The sequence below is a fragment of the Poecilia mexicana genome, unplaced genomic scaffold, assembly GCF_051168715.1.
Source record: "Poecilia mexicana isolate PSO_F unplaced genomic scaffold, ASM5116871v1 scaffold_7, whole genome shotgun sequence".
Classification (NCBI taxonomy): Eukaryota; Metazoa; Chordata; class Actinopteri; order Cyprinodontiformes; family Poeciliidae; genus Poecilia; species Poecilia mexicana.
In genome coordinates this window covers 5,656,840-5,679,389 of record NW_028263376.1, presented here as the reverse complement: position 1 = coordinate 5,679,389, position 22,550 = coordinate 5,656,840, and the positions used below count along the sequence as shown (strand labels likewise).

Below are 22,550 nucleotides of genomic sequence, written 5' to 3'. Positions count from 1 at the left end.
ATGCTAGATCGTCTTTCTTCTCAGCTGTAAATGGTTACAGCATGGCTTTTTCCATTTATGCTGCAATCAGCCATAGCATGCCACCGACAACCATAAACAGTTAGCACTGGTGGATAAAAGTACACGTGGGGCTTAAGGGTTTGCTAAAATAGCTCTAAAATGCTAGTTTACTTCATTGACGAGTTGAACCACTAATTCTGGGTGTGACCTCATCACTTCTGCCGCTCATAGGCCAGAACTGTCCCTAAAAGTCTTTAGATCATCTCTAATTTCCTTAATTTTGGGTGATCAGCCAATACTTACAGATGAAATCAATCTTATCCAAATTGATCTCATCTGCAAAGGTCTAACAGTAAGCCACTATCCTGTTATATATAATTGGTATCAGTCAAATTGGATTCGTTAGGTCAGGTTTTCTGAAGATCGGTGACTAACCAGAAAACTGTAATCGGTGCACCCCTAACAAAACTGAAAACTATTTTATACTTTGTGATATTCAAAAGGTGTCCTCACCATGGATTATAATGGTTTTGGATTTTTCATTACAGTTTAGTTTCATTTCATTGTGACTTTTTCTTTGTCTAGTTAGTTTAAATTACTTACTATTTTTTTAAGTTAAATATTGCTTTCTTTCAGTTTAGTTATTACTTATAGTATAATTTGCAGTTTTTTCATACTTTGGTTAATTTTTAGGTGTAGAATTCCAAAAGGTCTAAGTACCGCATTGTGATTATGTTTACACTGATTGAGTAATGATTACTTTTCTACCCAAGTATCTTCATAACTTGGGTAATGAAGATACGTTTTTCAAAGAATTTATTCAACTATTGTCAAACAACCAACTGACTCTGGTGTTTTCTCCCAACTTTTGCCGTTGTCATTTTGCTGAATAGCACCACTACAGCCAGGAGAAGTATGGAGGGCTGTGATTTTCAGACTGACTGAGTGGAAAAAATATATTTTAAATAAGTCTGAAATGCTGATAAATAGATTTATAAACACAAAAACAGAGAATGTTTTATCTCTAATTTAAATATGTTTTAGTTTTATAAATGCACACACAGTTACTGTTACAGTTTTTCCCCATAAATTACCATTAACAAAAATCTTTTCTTTATCTTAGTTTTTGTTATTTCATTAGTTGGTTAACTATAATAACATTGGCTCTCATTGGCAATTTTGTTAACTTAATAAATAGCCAAAACAAACCAATTATGGCACAAGAGTGTTTGTGTGCTCAATCAGAGACCACGTCTACAAGACCCGAGTTGGGCTAAACATATAAGGAGCCCTCAAGTCACAAGAAACAAAGTCTGATATTTTCTTTCTCTGCATACATTGATGAAATACTTTCTTTTGAAATTAGGATGATGCAAGAAAACCATTTCTTTATTTACTAAGATATTAAAAATGAAATGAACAGTTCGCTCAAAGGAAAAGAAAGCATGATCATAGCTCACCAAAGCCTGATGACCCAGAGTGAGCTCGTCAGAAGGACCTTTGCAAAACATTTTAAACTACCATCAGTCCCGACTGCAGCTGAGCAACACTTTCCCCCCCAAAATTGCAACACTTGCTTGCTTACACGCAAACAACGCATGGGCCCAGAGTGCACCGTGCAACACTATTGCTTCATGTGTTGCCTTTTTTTTCTTCTTCTGTTTATAGAGCAAAAAGAAAAAAAAAACGTTCCAGTCACATCCGACTGGATGATGAAACTGCTGTTTCCATCACCTCACACAGACACGGAGGCGACTCCCTGTTCTGCCCGGTGAAACCGATTGTGACGCGAGGTTGGGAGGTGATGCGACCTCTGATTTACACCGTGACAAATGGTCTATGACGGGATTAAAGGATCGGCAAGATGAGGAGATACTCTGCTCAGCTCTGATCCACATGAAGCTCCTGACAGAGTGCTGACGTGATGTGAAAGTGCAAGTCAGATGACAGTCTGAATGGCTTACTGTATCCGAGAAGATAAACATGCTGTACGATAAACATTACCATGAGACACACTGTGCCACAAACACACAACAGAGAAAGGTTTTCACACTCCAACCCCAGATACACTTTCTGTTTACCGTTATTATCTTTGAGATAGTCCAACAGTTTAATTACAGTTCACCCGCTTAAATTCAATATCTTTAAAGAGACTCCCTAATTAAGCTGTGACAGACTATATGTTTACAGAGGGAACAACTGATTATTAAGAAAAGTTCTTCAAGGAGGCAAACATCTGTCAAAATACAGTTCCAGGCCAAGGACAGTACTGGCAACAACAACAACAATCCACTTTGCCAAGGAAATGGGACTTGATGACAAGAAGTCTGTCTATTACTGTCTGTGGGGTCATTTCTGACTTCTAGCAGCAAAACTTGGAGTTTACTAAATGACTGGAGAAAAAAAAATAATGCTCAAAATATTACTGTACATTTATTATCATCATGTCAGCCAAAACCAGGACTGTTTTTGGCTGTAACAGTCTAGTTTATGGTAGCTTCTCCCTCCTAGTATGAACTAAGACACACAGGATTTTCATTGTGAATGTCCTCAACTGGGCAGGAAAACACCTTGAAATGCAAATGTGAGTTATTCATGAAAGGAATGCCCGGATCAAGGTCCGTTTACATTTACTACATAGTAGTTCCTCATGAAACTCTTACACCTGTTGTTGTTGTACTGTATGTGGCTTCATGAGTCATGAAGAAGCGCTTTGTTTGAGCAGTAAAAAAAATAAAATAAAACGCCAGTAAAATTTGCGTGTAAAGTTTGCAATTATAAGTACTGTAATTACGTTGCTGATTAACAATTTGGGATTTTCTCTACTTATTATGACATTTATTGTAAAAAAAAAAAAAAGGAAAGGAAAAAAGAAAAAAATTAAAATATATGGCTGCTGCAGCATTCAGTCTGTCATGTGACCTGCTGTACAAAAAGTAAAGCAGCTGAAACAGTAGTTCAAGTTTTAATACATTCCAATTGAAATTTATGAAGCATAGTTTTTTCTATCAGATATAAACTGCATTAAAATATATTACAATCTGAAATATAAATGAGTGAGAAAACATGTTAGCATTAGCCTGGCTCTTCATCCAACCTCAGAATAAAAACATTGTCAGCAGGAGAAAGGCATGAGATTATCCTAGTGGTGCACCGATTGGCCGATCACTGTTCATTAAAAAGCCTGATCTGCCGATTTTGTCCAATAGAAATATTTTTGTCCGAAAAGTTGCTAAATATAGCGACAAAGTCAGGAAGTTGGCAACCCTGGGAGTCATTATCGACTCAATTATCGCTGTGGATCTTACCTCCACAACCGCAAATGTTTGTGGAGGTAAGTGGATGAGATCAGATTCTCATGCAAGTATTGACCAATCTCTGATCTCTCAAAATTAAGAAAATATGAGCTGATTAATCTGTGAACATTTACTCAAGACTGTTTTTGACATATCTTTTACTGCGCAGAAAAAACTGATACTGGAGAAAACGGAACACAATTGGTAAATTAGATAAGTTAGTTACTGATTAAATTTATTGGGGGTAATTTTACTGGAATTTTAAAAGGCAAACTAAGTATCATACTCAGTATCAACAAATGCTTAATAAAAAATAAAAACAGAGTCATAGCAAAATAATGATATTTTAAATTAAAAATGTTACATTTTGGGGAAAGGTAATCACTAAGGAATGGGAACATTCATACACAATGACTGAAAATGGGAAGATCTATAAAAAAGAAATCCTGCTTGAAACAGGACATACAAAACATTCAAAGCCAATCTGAGAAACTGAAGATGCTTCTGTGCTGTTGAAACTCAAATTAGTTTTTGATGATTTGTTTAAACACGAGTCTTCCCTGTACACTTAGCTTTATCCACCTAGCCACAGCATCATCTTGCTCACATACAAACAGACACAAAACAGAGAACTTATTGTTAGTTTCTAATGCATTCCCTCCTCTTCCTGGACTTTAAATTATGAATGATTGTTCCAGTTAGAATATTATTCAACCTCCTAAATGTGATGTTTATTTACACTGGGTCGTCACCATCATATGATTAGTTCATTTTACCGCAAATACTTTCATCGTCCCAGTCAAGTTGTGGTTTTTGGATCCCAGTTTAAGTTTTAAAAGGTTAATGTCTGTGTCCAGTTAAGATGTGAAGCCAACAATGGAAAGGCCTGTTCCTGCGTCCTTATCTATGTTCTCATCATCTCCACAAGTTACATTTCTTCCTGCTCCTCCTTGTGGGCTTCCGTCCCCATTTGCATCCTTATCGCCAAGGCATTTGAAAGGATAAGAGAGTCAGGTCCAATGCCAAAGATCCCACATGACTGCCAGAGGAAGGAATTTGAGTGGAACGGAGCTCTGAGGAGTGAAAAACTACTTTGACCTCACAACTCAGGCATTTCAATTTAAGAGGTTTTTATGGGCAAGCACAAAAACCTGGTGTAGAAAAGTCCTGGCGAAAGAAAAGGCTAATGCCACTCTATCAACTAGTCAAAAACCCCCACAAAACCCAACCATTGTGAAGAGATAATATAACAAAATACATGTTAGATTTACTGATCCCTGAAGCACAGTGCATCCGTTCGACTTGTAATGGTAAAAATGTGCATGTCTTAAAGTCGGATGTTCTTTTTCCATTGCTTAGTATGCCTGGATGTGGTTCCCCTCTGCTTATTTCTTGGATGCGCTCCTCACAATATGAGAATGTGACACGTTAAAGCTGACAGGCAGCAGCAGCATTCAGAAAAAGGATCCAACTGAGAATTTTAACAACTCCAAATTTAAACAAATCCACAGTGGCACCAGAGATAAAATGGTGGGATAAAAACTTTGAATCTCATTCCATGTTTGAGGGGAGAGACCCAGAGGAACTCTTCAGGGTCACACAGAAAATCGTCAGACAAACAACCCACAAGACAGATTACTTGTAACCACACACAGCCGTTTTAAACCGTCAACTTTTATATCTACTTGTAATCTTTCACCGAGTTAGAGAATTCTCTCTTATTCAAGACTTCAGAGCTACTTTTAATACGGTACACCACAGCATTCCCATTTCTTTTCTGGAATGTGCTGTTGGGATTAAAGGATCACCACCGCAGTGGTTTTATTGGAGCAGCGAAACTTTTACAGTGTCTTTTGTGGCATCCATCAGGGATCAGCTCTTGGACCTATTCATTTCACTTTACTCGTATGCTATCTTTAGGTTCAATTTGAAAAATAATAAAAAGAATCTCATTTTATAGCAACACATGTCAGACAGAAATGTAGAACTAAAGCATAACGTAAATGTATTCTTGACTTTATTCTCACATTTTTACAACTTTTATTTTCACAATTTTATTCTCACATTATTTTGACTGTTAAGTTTATTCTCATATCTTTAAGTCTATTTTCATATTTTTGCTACTTTATTCTTGTATTATGACAACTTTCTTGCATTATTTTGACTTTGTGACTATTCTCATATTTTGGCTTTATTATCATGTTATTATGACCTTCTTCTCGTACTGCTACGATTTTATTCTGAAAGAAGTGGGGGAATAAAGTTTTACTACTACGACATTATTCTCGCTTTACTACGACTATTATCAAATTATTAAGACTTATCGACTTTCTTATATCGTTTTGACTTTGTTGACTTTATTCTGATATGCCTTTACTTTCTATTTTTACTTTTTTCTCATATTATATTACTTATGTATTATTACAACTTTATTCCCATATCACTTGGTCTTTATTCTCCAATGACTTTATATCATTACTTTATTCTTAGTCTGGTCCTAATACGTCGTTGTGACATTTTGTTTGTATAATTCGACAATTTTGAGTTTTACATATTGTGGAAATTATTAGACAGCCAGAACATAAGCCTCACGTCACATGTCTTTTTAACTCTCGCTGCCTGGACATTTCAGAAGTGATTTGTTTGTTTGAACCCAAATCCCTTTTTTGTTCCCCCTATCCAGATGAAAGCAGAGGAGATGGAGCTGCTGTTACTAAATGGCCCTAAACAGCTGAATAAAGCACATCTTCATGTGAGGACCTCGTATGGTTTCTTCTTGATAATTTAATCTGTGTGATGTGATTTTCTTGATGTCTCTGAATTATGCAGTCCTACGGTCAACTTTTGTTATTTAGAAATGTGCTTCTTGAATTCCTTTCATGTGCCGAGTTTGGCAAGGCGATCAGAAAACAAAGCATCAACGCTGGCCTTCATGGAATGGCACAGGGCGATGGAAGGAGCGGTTTAAAGTTTGATGGATCATTTCCAGGCAGAAGAAAGCATCACCAACACAAGGAAATTAAATGATTAAACCTCCCCTCGGTGATAACACGTGTGGTTGTTCATGCCAACCGAAGAAGTGCCAGAAAGTAGTCTTTCTTCCACTTTCTGGACCTTGAAGGCGACATCACGCATGTCTATGTATGTGTGTGTGCTTGAGCTGAGCCGGCGGTGAGACCATGAATTAAAGAGGAGATTAATGAGTCAGGACAAGGAGGCTCAGACTCCAATCTGTTCCCCGCCGCACTCTGGGGGCTGTTTCTCTACAGAACCTAGTTCTGTCAGCAAACACACACACACACACACACACACACACACACACACACACACGTATCTAGTGTGCACACTGATACGACGCAGCAGGAACACTAAGGACTCTGGACCATGTTAGAGAGTCTGGCAGAGACAGCAGATGTTTGGGACAGTGGAGAGAATGACAGCAAAGAAAACAGAGAGGCTACCAGGAAAGGATGTGTTCAGCAACAAAACCCTTTCACCCTGTAGGCCTTCACCCCACCCTGACACCTCACCACGACCCACAGACCTGCCATCTGTCTGGAGGAGCTGAAAGAGAAAAACAGGGGTCGGCGAGCTGGACTGGGGCGAGACGGAACGAAGGAACAAAGGGAGGCAGAGTAGAGAGCGAGGAGACGAAACCAGAAAAAGAAACAACAGAAAAAAGGAGGAATACAGCTGGCAACTAAGAGTGTTGTCGCACCTGACAGTCCAGTACTTGGTTTGATTTGGGAGCAAAGTTGCAACATTTGCTACATTTTCAGCAGGTGTGGTTCTCTTTCTGCACTGTGTCAAACAAAACAAACCAAACCGATAAGAAACCTGTCCCTTCTCCCCCTCTTCTGTGGTGGCGCTGCACCAAGAACCACTGAAGGGAAATTACATAAAAACCTCCAAAGAAGACATTGAGCGCAACATCCTTCTTCAGGAAACGTAAACAAAAATGGAGTGGATTTTAGCGGTCGTAAGATTTCTCTTTCGGCATTGGGAAAAGATCACAAGCCATTTCTCCCGCAAGCACTAGACTTTGATTTGGTTGTATTTACCCAGCATGCCCAGCGCTGTAGTCCACTTCCTGCTTTTGGAGCGGTCTCTGGTCAGCTTGGCATTCATAACATGCATTCGAACCCCGCCAGAGTTCACTTCAATCGAACAGACCTGGGTTTTTAGCCTGACTAGAGTCAATTGTTTTTTTTCTGCATCAGAGTTTGATTACGCATCCACACCTCCCCAAACGAGCCGGACTTCCTAGGCAAACTGACTGGAGTTTGATTAAAGCTGACCAAACGTGGCTGCTGTGATGCACTCTAAGAAAAAGAAACCCAGAGACTCTGTGCAGAGAACATCGTTCATGTCACAGAAAGTTGGAAAACTTAAAAGACGCATTTCCACAGATGATTAATATCTATCGGCAAGTGACAAGTTTCCTTTTTGTTCTTCAATTCGATTATTTTCCCTTTCTCACTGCAAACCTGCTGATTACAGCTTCTTCCATCACTGCCTCCCCCCGGCTATTCATTGGTGAATATAACATAACAGCGATGGCGCTGATGCTCTCTAGCATCATTTATTCCCCTGGAAGGACTCTGCATTATCATGAAAGACTCATCAGCCGTCTTTATCCAGCCCTCAGTTCTCCAAATTTAATACAGACCAGGAGATTTACTAATCCCATGATATGCTCCATAATCTGATCATGGATACGAACACAGAAGAGAGTAGAGAGGAGGATGGTGGGGGGAGAAAAATGCAATCAGGAAGGAACGGCTGCGGATGGATGCCCAGGCTGCAGGAAGACAAAAACGGAGGGGGGCAGAGGGGGAGGATCTTTTCCCAAAGGAAGGAGAGAAAAGGTGGGAAAAACGAGGGGACGACCAGCAGTAGAGAGAGAGAGAGAAAGAGGGGAACACAGACAGAGAAATGAGAGGATATGGGGGGCAGGGGGCTGCGTGTTCTCGCTGGTGACCCGATTTTCCCACTAAGCTCTAAAAAAGTGGAGCAGCACGTAGGCATCCAAGACTCGCTGCAGACATTCAGTCGCTCTGTCACACAACATGCGCGCTGCATGCAGAGCGCATCATTCATTCTGCTTCACCTATTGACCCACATACTGTTTCCTCGTGTAGCTGAGTCACTAGCATGCTCTTTCTGAAGCCCTTCACCTCCTGCATCAGCCTCCCTGCATCCTCATCTTCTCCGGGCTTAAAAAAAACAAAAAAAAAAAACAGCCTGACCTGGACAAACTCAATCCGACACGACTGGTTAACATTAGTTATAGGCCAGAGCCAGAAACAAATCAGACATTTTAATTAAGATTTTGCTGCTTTCATTTTTAGTCTATTATTTGAGTAAGCAGTGTAACTTTTTCTATTTTAAGCTTTTGTTCATCATCTTCCAGCTCCATCTTGTCACTTGTTGTAACCACAAGGTGAGTCAGGTGCAAATCATCTGTGATGTGCGATTGATAGGAGTGGAGCTACGTGCTCATTTATTGTGCAGTAAGCTTTGCTTGTTCTAGTCCAACTCCTCTATTTAGACGTAGTGCTGGACAATAAATATATGACAACATATATTGCAATAGACACGTGATCAATATCACGTCTGAAAACATTTTCAGAGGAGGAGATTCTGAGGAGGTGCTGGTGTATCAGTGTGTTCCTGTGTGTGTAATGTGCAGCAGGACTTCAGGTCTCATCCATCACATGATCAGCTGAGTTTCTCAGAGGTCGTAAACACATATAGGAGCGCTGCTGTCTACAGGCTGGTTGTTTTCCAGCTATTGAATATACATAGAAAGGACCAGAAGGGGGAAAACATTAGTTTGAACAGATGTATTATTTCTTTGCGTTTCCACGTGATGCATCACGTAAGCACCAGCACGTATGTGTACAATGAAGGCCTCGTTATAGCATCTGTATCGGCTTACTCAAGAATGGTTAAAGTTATACTTTGCAGCACAGAAACTTGATCCCAATGGAAACAATTTGTAAGAAAAAAAATTATTGGTAATTGTTACAGAAGTCTTTTATTTTATGAAATGTTATTATTTTGTAATTTTAAATGCTATTAAAATGAAAAGTTTTTTCTTGTCAGCCGATATGCCAAATAACAGTCGAACCTCTCTCACAGCAGAGCAACAGAAGACAGTGGCTGATTTTTAGGCCTTTCCTGAGTTAGATAAGATTGGTGGATAAGATCGGCTTCACATTTAAGCATAGGCTGACCCTTGATCTCCCAAAACTAAGGAATTCAGGGCCGATTTGTCAGCACATCTCTACTATCAGACAAAATCGGAATCGGCAGTTCTTATTTTTTAAAGATCGGCCAGAAAACTGCAATTGGTGCACTCCTGTTTATAATCCATGGAAGTTCATGAACGCCTTTGGAAGGTACCACAGTGCATGCAACAGAAATGTCTTCTCCCAGAAACAAAAAGAACACAAGGGGTAGTCTGGAAAACACAACTAAAAAAAAACAACCATTGCTCATAAGGTCAAAGGCGAGTGAATCAAGAGTGTTTGCTGCCGTGACCCTTACTTTTGACTCACTTGAGCAAGCGGTCACCTCTGATGTCACCAAACCAATACTCGGCTTTAATATATGCATGCAAAAACAATAGAGAAGGGAGCATGGCTGGGCGAGTTATCTGCATAGAGCCGCCCACCGCATGTACACGCACTCACACACACACACACACACACACACATACACACACACACACAGCCGCTTATTGACACGGTTTGAACAAAAAGTGGCCGCCATTGATCCAATGGCCGTGTCAGGATGAGACAAAGGCGAAAGTGGCTTTTCCATCATCAGGTCCTTTGTCTGCAGAGCTGTGACACACCTGTGTGGCATAACTAAAGAGACGGCGAGGCGAATTTCTAGGTGTGTGTGTGTGTGGCCGCATGTTCTTTGTTTGAAGAAGTCACGTGACCCAGTCTGACTTGGCGCCGTCCCCTCCCCTCTGCAGTGCGCCACCGTACAATAAAAAAACACAACAATAAAACTCGTATATAAAAAGACAACAACAACAACGTTGCACCAAGTGTCTGGCTCCGTACACCCACTCAGTTCTGGAAAGTTCATTAGCAAACACAAAACTCTGGGAGTTGATCGGGGTGAGGGGGGGCTAGGTAAAAGCGATGAAGGGAAAGAAAAAGGTGGTGAGGACGGGAAGGATGGAGATCCGGAGAGGGTCGATGAAGCGGATTTGAATGTTACAGCAATATCTACTATTTAACAAAGTGATCAATGGGAGAAAACTCCGGAAAACGGGGAAATTTAGAGGGTGGGTGGTTATGGTCTGTGGCGGATTCAGTGGCTGGAGTCCGGAGACAATGAAGAGAGACTGCCGGGACAGGAGGAGCCAAATCAAGAACTTCAGAAAAAGATTATCGATGTGAGGATGATGCAATGCAGATGGAGGTGCACAAAGAAAAACACGGTCCAAAAATCAATCGGTGGCAGGAGGAAGGAGAGAGGGAACGACACAGAGGGGGAGATGTAAAGAAAATGAAGCCTGGGTTGGGGGTGGAGGCAGAGAAAGGGTGGGAGGGGAAGTGGGGGGGAACCCGGATAAGTCCCAAGAGTGAGATTTCCTCCGTCGATCTAACCACGCATCTGATGTGCATGTTAATTACAGATGAGGAGAGACGGTAAATATGTCTGCCAGAGAGAACGGTGCGCTGGAAGCTCAGGTGCCCCCTGAGTCAAAACAAGTCAATGAACAGACCCTCTTTGAGACTTTAATCTCATTCTTACTGTCCACTTTAATGTACAACCAGCCTGCTTACACTCACAGTTTATCTGCACCCTCAGTTCGAAGGGTAAAAATCCTTCAAACGTATGAAACTTGTGTCGATGTACCATCGTCGTGGTAACAAGAAAATCTGACATTTCATTTGAGAATAGTCAGGAATGAATCCCATGATCGTTTTTACTAAATAAGAGGTTGCATAATTAAGCAATGAAGGGAAAGACGTGGTAATCTAAAGTGTGTATATATATGCATAGTGGATCATGTTGAGTGTACTACTGGGATTTCCTGGTATTTCATTATTCATGCTGAGCAAACTCCCTATTTGTGTTAGCAACAGTAGGGCAGAAATCACTTCTAAACAAGTGGTTGCTATGTAGATGACATCTAATTGTTGTTATGGAGACTCGCTCGCTCCAAGATGTCACTCTTTGCAGCATTTTTCTAACAGTGAGATGTTTTTTTGTGAGTAGTGTCATAGGTCATCAATAAACCTCATGTCAAAACAAATGGGTCTCTATGTTGCATCATAGTTTTACATTTTTGGCCAATACTGGGGGTGTTTGGGGTGTTTTCCCCCCAATTAAACATGGCTACAAAGTCAATAGGTTTGCTACTGTGGGATGATTATTGTTAACATTTGAGGAGGTAATTAAGATCATTTTCTCACATTGGTGTTGATTTGTCTGTGCGACCTCATATGATATATCAAACTCATATTAAAGTCAAAAAGTCAAAATGTCTTCATTCAGTTGTTGCATTTATTTTAATTCTTGAGGTACCAGTTATTACAAACGTACTCAAATGAACGGTAGGATTCTTAAAAAAGTCAACGCATTTGCAAGTGCAATAACAATTGTTTTTACTCCAAACATAGCAACTACATCAATAGATCTGCTCATGACTGTATTAGACCAGCTCTATAAACCGCTTTCCATATCTCAGTCTAGAGCACGTCAGTTCCTACTAAATACATAAATAATTTGCTCAGATGAACTTCTTTTTTTAAAGGGTAATTTCCCAAAACACAGAACAGTTTCTGGTAAAGTGATACACGTATACAAGTTGAGAATACTTTCGTCAGCTACGGTGTGCGTGGGTCGTTATGTTATGGACAATGGAGAAACACAATCTACACTGTGTGCTTGTAGAAAGGAATTTGTTTTATTGACGGGGAACTTTTGACCAAATGGGTCAGTCAAAGTTATTTTCCATTCGGTTCAAAACGACAGCTTTAATTTTTCAATCTTGTTTTCAGATGCGGTTCCATGGATAGATGTGACGCACTTTGGGGCAGCTGGTGATGCAGGGGTAGAGCGTGCGACACGAATACAGAGGCCATAGTCCTCAACGTGGCCATCCCGGGTCAATGACCCTTGCGGCATGTCTTCCCTCTATCTCTCATAACCCTCTTTCCTGTCTAAGCACTCACAAATAAAGTCAATAAAATGAGTTTGTCACATTTTAAAGAAATGTGACAAACTCATCTAAATGCTGAACATGTCAGAGCAGTTGCTGCAGAAGTTCAGGTGATTTAAAAAAAACAGCAACTGTGTGAGCTCGTTCCTCTCGTAGTTAACTTTCCGTGACCTCACTGAAACCAACGCGAGCACAAAGCCCGCCGCCTGCACTAATGGTGTCCCTTTTTTCCTCGTTTTCCCACTGAAACGCTCCCTTGGTCCCATCAAGCTCCAGCCAAGCGTCCCTAGACCATGGCAGCGAGGTTCGCCTTTATTAGGCTGTCAGAGGAGAAAAAAAAACCAAAACACTGTTTTCCCCAGTAGCTGCTTGAGATATTATTCATCTCTAATTGGTAATAACCCCATCCCCCCCTTCCTCACCCCCACCCTGAGGCAGCTCAATCTCCACTAAGTAATCACTGCCATCACCTCCTCTGGTGGAAGCGGCATTATTAGGTCGGTGGCACTGTCTCTACCTCTCCACTGTCTGCCAAGGAGGTTTATTATCCCACAATATATGGTTTTACTCGCCTGCTTCTTTTAAAAGCACGAGCTGCAGAGAGAGAATTCTGGCTGAGCCCATTTATCTCCCATTCTCGGCTCCAATCAGATATTTCAGCAGCCCGGACAGGGAAGACTCCAAAATAGGCTCCGACGGGATCGTTTAAGCTCAGGCTTTCACTTTTCCTGATGGGGCGAGGGATGCTCTGTTGTGCAAAACACCTTTCACTTTTCAATATGCATCTCCTCCTCCCGCGCCCAACTCAACTATTTCCCCAGTTTGGGAATCTGCTTTTCTGTTTCCTTTGTCCTTTGAAAAACATTTTATGAAATATCCAGCAAAAAAATGCAACCTCCTATAGCAGTATGCTCTAAAATAGACAGGGTTTCTGCATATTTCAAATTTAAAATTGCACCCGTTCCCGATTTCTGAGATTTTGCAGCGTTTTGGACATTTGAGTAAAAATATTAAGGTTTAAGTGCTCGAATACTAATCCGGTCTTAATATTTATAGAATCGACGAATCCTGAGGTAAAACAATGCTCTGACTGAATTTCAATTTAGTGCGGTATTGGGTGATTCCACTGCTGTTCACGACATCTGACTAAAAATAAATATCAAAAGCTTTCATAATTAGGAGATTCTGTAGAGGGTGTTACTCTTACTCTTGCTTGTAAAAGCCACCAGTCCAGTTCAAGCTGAAGGAAAAGTTGCAGAGAGTAAATACGATGAAATAATCCTTATTCGATTTCTGGATGAGTTTACATTCAGTCAGTGAAGAAACAAAAATAATTCTGAGTTGAAAAGGTGAAATAAAACTTTGAATAAGGAAACTGTGCAGCATCAGGTAAAATAAAAAAAATAAGTATTAAACACTTTTAGAACCATGAACCCTCAAGTGTAGGAGTAATGAAAATGTTTGTGTATTTCAGGTACGAAAACAGTTGCAATGTGGTTTAGATACTTTTAATTCCTACATTTGCGGTGGTGGGAACCATCTACTAATGCGCTACCAGTTGAGTTTAGCTTAGCACTTTAAGATTTTGGCTAATTTTGAAAAGGTTAACGCACTTAGCTTCCCCAAATAAATTTTTCCAGATAAATTCTAAAGTCCAGTAAACTTCAGTGCAATACATTTCAGTGTGGAAGCTGTTGCTACGTAAAGTAGCTTGAAAGCTAGCCAACATCAGAATATGTTTAAAAAGAAAAGATTTCAGGAGTTACACCCTTTGAAGGTTGATTATGTCACAACAAAGACCGTCTAAAATCGATGGCTCCTTCACAAATGTGTCTTTTTCTCCAGGTTAGTTCTTGTAACAATAATGGACAAAGTAGTTTTTTTAAATAGAAGTTTTGCTAAAAAAAAAAAAAAAAAAATTCAATTATTGAATTAATTTAAATGGATTAAATAAGAAAAAAAACTTCAGCAACATTTTGAGTTCCATTTTTATCAGCTTATATTTAGCTTCTTCACAGTTGCTACATCGAAGTACATACATCGAAGTAAGGGCGGGTCAATTTTTTAAAAAAGGAGACTTTAGCAGATAGCAAGCTTTCACAAAGGCTAGGCGTATTACAGCAAGTTTGCTCTGTTTTATCAGCCAGTCAAAGATTCACTAAAATCTCCAATCAGTGCATTTCTACAACACAAAGGATTGCTTCATGTCACTCATTCACATCCAACATATGATGTCGACTTTTTTTTCTCTTCAGTTTCAATTCCTCTAATTCAATGTTATTGCAACAATAACAATGAATTAACAAGAGCAACGACTGAGAAATATTTCAGCACAGCAGAGAGAGAGTGACCTTGCTGCTTCTCGGGGCAGACTGATATTTCATCAGCTAACAGTAAGAGCACACCTGCCTCACAGCGATACCCACATCTGCCAACGGCTTTGACTTCCCTCCTCTGAGGAGGCGTCGGGGGAGGAGAGCGAGGAAGAGAAGAGGAAATAAAAGACAGAAGAAAAAAATCCCATAACAAAGTATAATATGGGTTTTTACCAAGAGACCGATATGGTTCAGAGGAAGTGTAAGCAGAGTCTGAAGAGAAATGCTACAATGACAAAGAGGGGAAATAAGTAAAAAGAAAATGGGAAAAGTCCCAGCACCAGCGGTAAAACACCTAGCGGTAGATCTCAAGTTGAGCTACCACTGGAAGTGGCCAAGTTTGTTCACAAACAGATCAGAACCTAACAAGTTTATTGAGCTGAATGGATCTAGAAAATAAAATGAAGACAAAAAAAAAAAAAAGGAAGGAAGCAACATCATGTGAAAACTGCAGCTACAGGGGAGAAGTGAAACAACTGTAAAGGGAAACATCCATCACCATTCAAAACTTTTTAATGAAGTCATTCATGTCTCCCAGTCCGTGTGACAGACATGCTAATTAGTTAGCACGCCACACGCACTTATCTATGCCTAAAATAGTACCGATGTAGCTTATGCTAAGCCAAATGGAGGAAGCTTGAGATCATTGGCAATGGATAGATGTGTTTATTAACAACAACACTGATGTCAACATGTGGTCATGATGGGAAATTTAGACTGACCTCCTCATGGTTCATGTTTTTAAATAACATACTCGCTGCGTCTCCAAAAGCACCGTTTTGGTTATTATGAAACCAAAAAAAAACCCTCACTCTCACATCAATCATGTGCAACTGCATTCCAAGTCATTGCTAGGTATGCCAACAATGTAGTTCTGAAGCAGTTGTAGTATTTTTGCAGGCAGTGATTATACGAATTAGACTTCATAAAATGTGGTGATTAGAGTCGCACCGAGAACTCGGCACGTGATTGGAATCGGTTCGTTTTTGGCACAATCGGCTAGTTGAGAACTAAGAAGTCCGACCTTGGACAGGAAGGAGACATCTTGCTTCAGGTTGTACAGACAACAACACAATTCAGTATTAAAGTTGATACTGCTAGTTGGCAAAAACCAGTTATGAAACTCAGAGATACATTAGGAAATCAAGCTTTTTCAAGGTTGACAATGCCGTATTCATTCATAGTAGCTTTTTAGTTAGCGTACCCACCAGTGTGGAACTGGCAACTGACCTGAAGTCGACTTTAGCAGATAACAATAAAAATTAATACATCACAACAAAGCTGCCCTAGCTAGCTAAAGTTACTAGCTAGTAGCTACTATAAGATGCATTTTAAAAATCACAACTCCGTTTGTTTCAAAATGATTGGAATAGGCAGAATCTGATGAGTTATGAAAAAGCTTTATATAAACTAAGAGTCAGAAATGGGTCACAAAATTCTGATTGGCATATCTCCTTCAACTTATGTTAAATCTGATTTAACCCTCAACTGCCACCCCAAAAACACTTGCATGTTATCCAATGGGTCCATGAGGACACTGGTGTCCTCGTGACAGTTAAGGGGTTTTAAAATGCATGTACAATTCACTATATGTATGGAATTCCTCTTGAGATATTTCTAAAACCTAATGCTGGCAGTGGTTAAAATCTGTCAGTGCAGACCACCAACAAAGTAGTGCAGCTGGAATGTAATCATGAGATCAGCACGTGCTTTTTTTAAAGGTGGGAACTCAATTATGTAACAACTAACAGCATGTTGTAAAGTTTTATGGTTACAAAACATACCCTGATAGCCGTTTGCTAAATCAGACTCCTGCAAAATCCACATAACTAACCCTGAAATGTGTTTCTGTGCACAAACAGCAGGGTTATGCCCACCTAGCTGTAGTTTCACAAACACGCCTCCGAATGCTGAGATGACGGTTTCTATAGAACCGACCTCTGACCTGTTGTTATCCAGCAGTGGGTGACTATAAACAGCTCCTCCCTCTGGTGCTCTATATCATAAAATCAAACGGCTGGGACAAAGGAAAACAGCTGACCTCGACTGTCCTGGAGGTGATACAACACAAAGAAAACAACAGTGCTGCACTGCACTGAGCAACTACACCCAGGAAAAAAAGGAGAGGCATGCATAGCTTTCATGTGAATGCAGCTGCTTTGGCAAAGAGCATAAGAGAAAAACAGTGTCCTGATAAACTGGTCAGATGGTGAGGGAGTGGAAGCACAAAGCACGGAGCCAATCAACTGACCACACAAACAAAGGACTATCTGTAAAAGCCCTGGACTTCATCTTTCCCTGTGAGGAGAACTCAGGCAGGCTGCAGGACGGCTAGAAAGCCCGTTAAGCCCCCCCACTTCGATCCAGCTCATCGAGTTCCCAGATGCTGATCAATTAGTGGACAGCTGAAACAGCTGCTGACCACACAAACATCCTGCTCTTACTGGGTTCTACACCCAGACGGTTCTCCGACAACGTGTGCTGACTCCTGCAGAACCTTCCCCTCAACAACGCGGCTAATCCAGACGTCTGTTCCCGTCTGCCGGTCAGGGCGGCCAACCGGACGCCTGGTGTGTCGTCGAGTCTAAGGCATGTTCACGGCTGGGTAGCAGAGACAGCGTGTGATGAAATGAAAACCGAGCCCTGCAGGTCAACATCGGCAGGCGGCCAAGACTCAAAGCATCCGACACATTAACACTACACGGTGAAGCAGGTGCAGTCCTGACGGAGAAACACAACACACAAGGAACGCTCTGATCACGCTAGTCTGGCTCATGTCGATTTCTGGTTTCTATTCTCATTCTTTGGTTAAGTATAACAGCAGTCTTCAGCTAATATCCATCACATTTATATAGAAAGGAAAATAAACATTCTATCGTTTGTGATGTACCAATCATGCTTGTCTGGCTGATGCCACTTTCTGGTTTTCCTTCTTCGGTTGAATATAACAGCGGCCGTCAGCTACCAATTAATTAATTTATTTTTTTTTTTTTTTACATTTGATCAACAAATTAACGTTTTCTAAGGATATAACAGGAAAAGACAATAATTCTACAAGTTCTTTCACAGATGCTGTAGTTTAGAAACTTAAAAAAATATCCACATTTTTTATGCCAGAAACAGTATGTTCATAAACTTTATTTGATTTTTAAAACACATTGAACTGCCTTATTGCTGAAAATGCGCTATATAAATAAAATTACCTTATCTTGCATTTCAATCAACTCAAAGTACATGCTCTTGGTTGATACCTTTGTAGATCAATCATCTTTGATGCATTGAATGAGTGGCTCTGATCACCTTTCCAGCGATCAGAGCCAGTTCCACCCTCTTATTGGTGCATCTTGACAGTAAAAAGTGTTTAAATTGTAAAGCAGCACTGTCAACCCCCACATCTAGTTGAAAAATAAGGAAGGTATTTATTTCTGTTTTCCAATCTGATTGCTGCCAGCAGGGTTCTACAAACAAAGGTGTCGACATGGAAATGTTCCATGCGGGAATCTGAACTGAACTTCCCTATGTAATCAAACCAGCATATCAAAGTACCCTTTATGAGTTTGGCAGCACAAGCAAACAACATGAGACTTAACAGTCTGAGTGTGAGTGTGTGTGTGTGTGTGTGTGTCTTTTAATGAGACTCACCCATCCTCCTTGGCTCTCCACCCAAGGTTCAATCCGCTCATCCAAGTAGACGGTCATCCACTCTACAATCCTGGCTACCAGGTGGCTCATCTCCTTCTCCACACACTCCACGCAGAGCGCGCCACCAAACGCGAAGAGCCCCACGATTCGGCCCCAGTTGACGCCGTCCCGGAACACCTCGTCCATCACGTTCTCGAAGCTCTGGTAGGCGGTGGCCGGTGTGATGTGCAGCGTGCTGTGAAGGTCGTTGAAGGCGCGGGAGTAGCGCAGCTCGAACTCACGGGCCGTGTCTCGCAGGGTCACTTTCACCGCGTCCATCGTTGCCGCCGACGCCGCCTGTTGCCGCCTCGGGGATCCTGGACTTGTCCCGTTAAAAGTCCCATTAGCGTGCGTCTCCAACGTCTGCTCGTCGTCCATCCCCGCGTCCCCGGCCGCGTCCCCAGCAGCGGTGCTGTCCGGGGGCTCATTGGGCAATATGTGTTGGATCGGATAGTTCCTCTGAGACAGTTTAAACTTAATGTAGAAAAGCACCAGTTCTCTGTTTCGTGACATGTTTCTTTGTGTTTAAACAAGTTTCTTGATCTTTCTTCTGGTCCGTGTCTCTCTGCGTCTTTTGGTCCCTACCTAGCTGTGGTAAGAGCAAACGCACACTGTGCTTCTTCCTGGGGTTCCTCCGTTTAGACCACCATGGTCAGCTGACAGCCACAGGACTCTTGGAGGTGAAAACCCAACCCACATAAGGCTGACGGATCAAATCAGGCCCTGCAAAAAAAAAACAACAAGGAAAAGGTCAAAGTCTCCGAAGCCGATCCATAGAAAATACTGCGACAGTTAACAGAAGGAAGCGGGAGCATGAGGACAGTCCTGCACTTCCAAATTGAATTTGGACAGTTGGGGTCAAAGAGCAACTCTCTAATTGGGCTGCCGCATATGGAACAGATGGCAGCGACAATAAAGATACAACGGTGGAGTAAGAGAGAGCTGGAGAGAGAGGAGAGAATGAGGGCGAGAGTGTCAGGAAGGTGGCGAGAGATCTAGACAGTCCTCCTTATCAGTGACCTCTGTCCTCCAGTTTTGACCTACCTCATCTCCACGCTGTCTCTGTACAACTCACACACTCATCTGTGTGCCATCACACTTACTCATCCACTTCAAAAATTGGACTTTTCAAAAATATTTCAAGTTTTTACCTCAAACCCGTGTGCCTGGGCCAACACAAGGTATCTTCATGGCCTGAAAGTTGTGTTGTCAATAAAGGTCTGGTAAACACAACTTACATGGAGATTCAGTTCCATCTGAACTAAATCAGACTATTTTTGGGGGGGTTTGTTTCGTCTCGATCAATTGGTCAGAAGCAAAAAATCTGATATTTTTTCCCCCCAATTAATAAACTCAGCCTTGAAGCACCAACTATTGAAGCTTTTGAAAATGTCTTCACAATCGATGACGATAATAATGGAGCAAGCCCAGGTATTCACAGTGGTAAGTACAGACGACAACTGTCTGTAAATACTTAAAATCCACAAACACTTAACCCTGGGCCCCAAAAAACCCTTATAACTGCTTATTTAAATAGTTTGAACAATAAATATACTTTGGCAAAAATCATCTTCGCACTTTCATAGAAGCTAACATCTACAGCCATCCCTATTTCCAGTCCTGGAGGTACAGCCAATCAGTGCCAAGGAAAACGAACATAGCTCCAAGATTGGTTGCTCTGCCAACACCATCCAATAGTGTCTCTGGTAGCATTTAGCTTCCCATGCTGTGTTTTATTTTTCAATATTTCAGATACTGTCTACAAAAGAGGATTGTATCTCGCAAATAGGCTAATTTTCCCCGAATAAAGTGGAAAAGAGTTACACTGGAAAGGCCATGAATACTGAGCCGAGAACAGGTGAAGGGGTCTACTGTAAATTCATCCTTCCATTATGTAAACTAGCTTATTCTAACGTCATGGGGGTGGAGCTACACCTTGGACACATCATCAGTCAATTTAAAGTGGGACCACTTTAAATTGATTAATAAAATCTTGAATACAACATGAATAAAGAAACCCAGAAAAATCAGTTGGTGACTTAAATTGGCTGATACTGGGCTCGACTGGCCACCCAAAAACGTAAAAATACAATCCTTTACAGAAATGAACACTTTTATACTAAAGCGACCATGTCCAAGTGGCAACAGTCCGTGGAAAGAAAGTTGTTACTAAGCGAGGAAGACTCAGTTATTTCGCCGCTTTTCAGCATCTGCGATGTGCTTAAAAATAAAACATGAAAGTAGCCTCTAGAAAGAAAATTCACCACAGCGCAACAAAGTAAGGCACACAGAGACTCATGTTAGAAAGGCCAACCAAGCTAATTGCTAATCAATCCCAGCAGCGAGCTGGGATTGATTATTGAGAGCTTGAGTCTCCTGCAGATTTACAAAAAAGTTATAGCTATTAAAAGTATAATAGTGACCAATACTTAAAAATGACTTTAAAATGTGACACTCAATTCCAAACAAGTTTGTTCCTCTAAGTAATAAGATGGGCTCAGCTGGCATATCTTTGACAGGGTAATGTAGGGGTGAAAGGGTGGCAGCCGACCTGCCAATCCAAAACCTGAAGTGGCAGGTCAGGCTTTTTAAAGATTGGATAGGCCCGAAAATGAAACGCAACCCTAATAAAATGAATTAAACATTTTGTGATGCAAGACTTCTATATTTAATTTGCCTCAGTCTGTTTTATTAAGAACGTATGGAGATGTCCTTCACTTGTTTCTATTGGGCTTTGTGTGTACAGATATCTCTGTCCCATATCCTGTGGGATTTTCGGAGATGTAGAGCTCTGTAAATCTAAAAAAAATGTCAATGTTTTGCTTTATTTTGCAACGCAAATGTCTTTTTTAAAGTAATTAGGCTTAAAATGCATGTAGAAAGTAGAACAAAGTGAACAAAGATCCCTGGTTGGTTACTATGACAGATGTTGCCAGCCTCTGTTCCTCCACCCACAGAGAAATTCTACACTTTGTTTCGCTGCACTGATTTAAGGAAGCAGTTTAAATGTTAAACCTCTTGGCAGGAGGTATGTTTGTATGCGAACAATGCACTGGAGTCCAAATCAGATCTGTCTGATGGGCTCGGGATTTACAAAGCACCTTTTAGACTTCCAACAATGAAAAATCTACTTTATTGTTGAACATAAAATAATAATAACTGACTGCTGGGTCATATTATGAAATTAAAGTTATCAGTAGATGAGAATGAAACACACTAATGTAATCCCTGCTGTAAAAGGAAACAAGCAGATTTTTACTTGCATAGTTACATTCCCATCCAATGTGTTGCTGAATTGGTAGATAACATCTGACTGAGACATTCTGTAACAAATCATCTGTGGGAAAAGTTACCTCCATTCTGTTGTTCTTCAGCCCACTCATTCACTTGACTCTTTTGTTTCACAAAAGGATCTGGCTGATGATTCCAAACTATCTGCTAGTTATCATGTGATTAACCTGACATTTCCTGCAACAATAATGGCATTTAAGCCCGATAAGTACATGAGCCTAATAATTAGTGTATCAGACAGATGGATGCAAATGATCCTTGCATCACTTCATAACACATGCCTATGTCTTAGAACACAATGGAGAATCAGACACACTGACTAACAAGTAATATTTCAGGTAAGGTCGAAAAAAAAAGTTCAGCTGTCCGCCCAGTTTCAGGCAGATCAGGACCAGCCCAGCCTGGCGGATGGAAAGCAACAAGACTGCAGTGTTTACAAAGGCCACATGGTCCCCAGCTGCCAACACGTGGCTTGGGCAGGAACAGCGCAGTAGAGATGTAAACACGGCAGCTCTATAGGAATAACAGCGAGTCAAAATGTGGCGTCTGAATGTTTCCACGAGATCCGACAGTACGGGTAATTTGATCAAAGTAAAGTCTGCGGTGATATTGATTATGGGGGAATTTTGGATGGATTGTTTTTTTTGTTTTTTTTTTGTTTGTTCGTTTTTTTGTTTTTAATAAATAAATAAATAAGTCAGCCCAACTTTTTTT

At 40.8% G+C, this 22,550-nt stretch overlaps 1 protein-coding gene across 1 annotated transcript in view; it reads right to left on the bottom strand.

Annotated features, from left to right (window-relative positions):
* bcl2l1 (BCL2 like 1) overlaps positions 1-22,550 on the bottom strand; it is a 41,631-nt gene that overhangs the window by 17,371 nt on the left and 1,710 nt on the right. The window contains exon 2 of the mRNA XM_088006922.1: positions 18,507-19,268. Within this exon, the coding sequence (XP_087863048.1) occupies positions 18,507-19,058 (552 nt within the window). The 5' untranslated portion in view covers positions 19,059-19,268. The remainder of the gene's footprint in view (positions 1-18,506; positions 19,269-22,550) is intronic.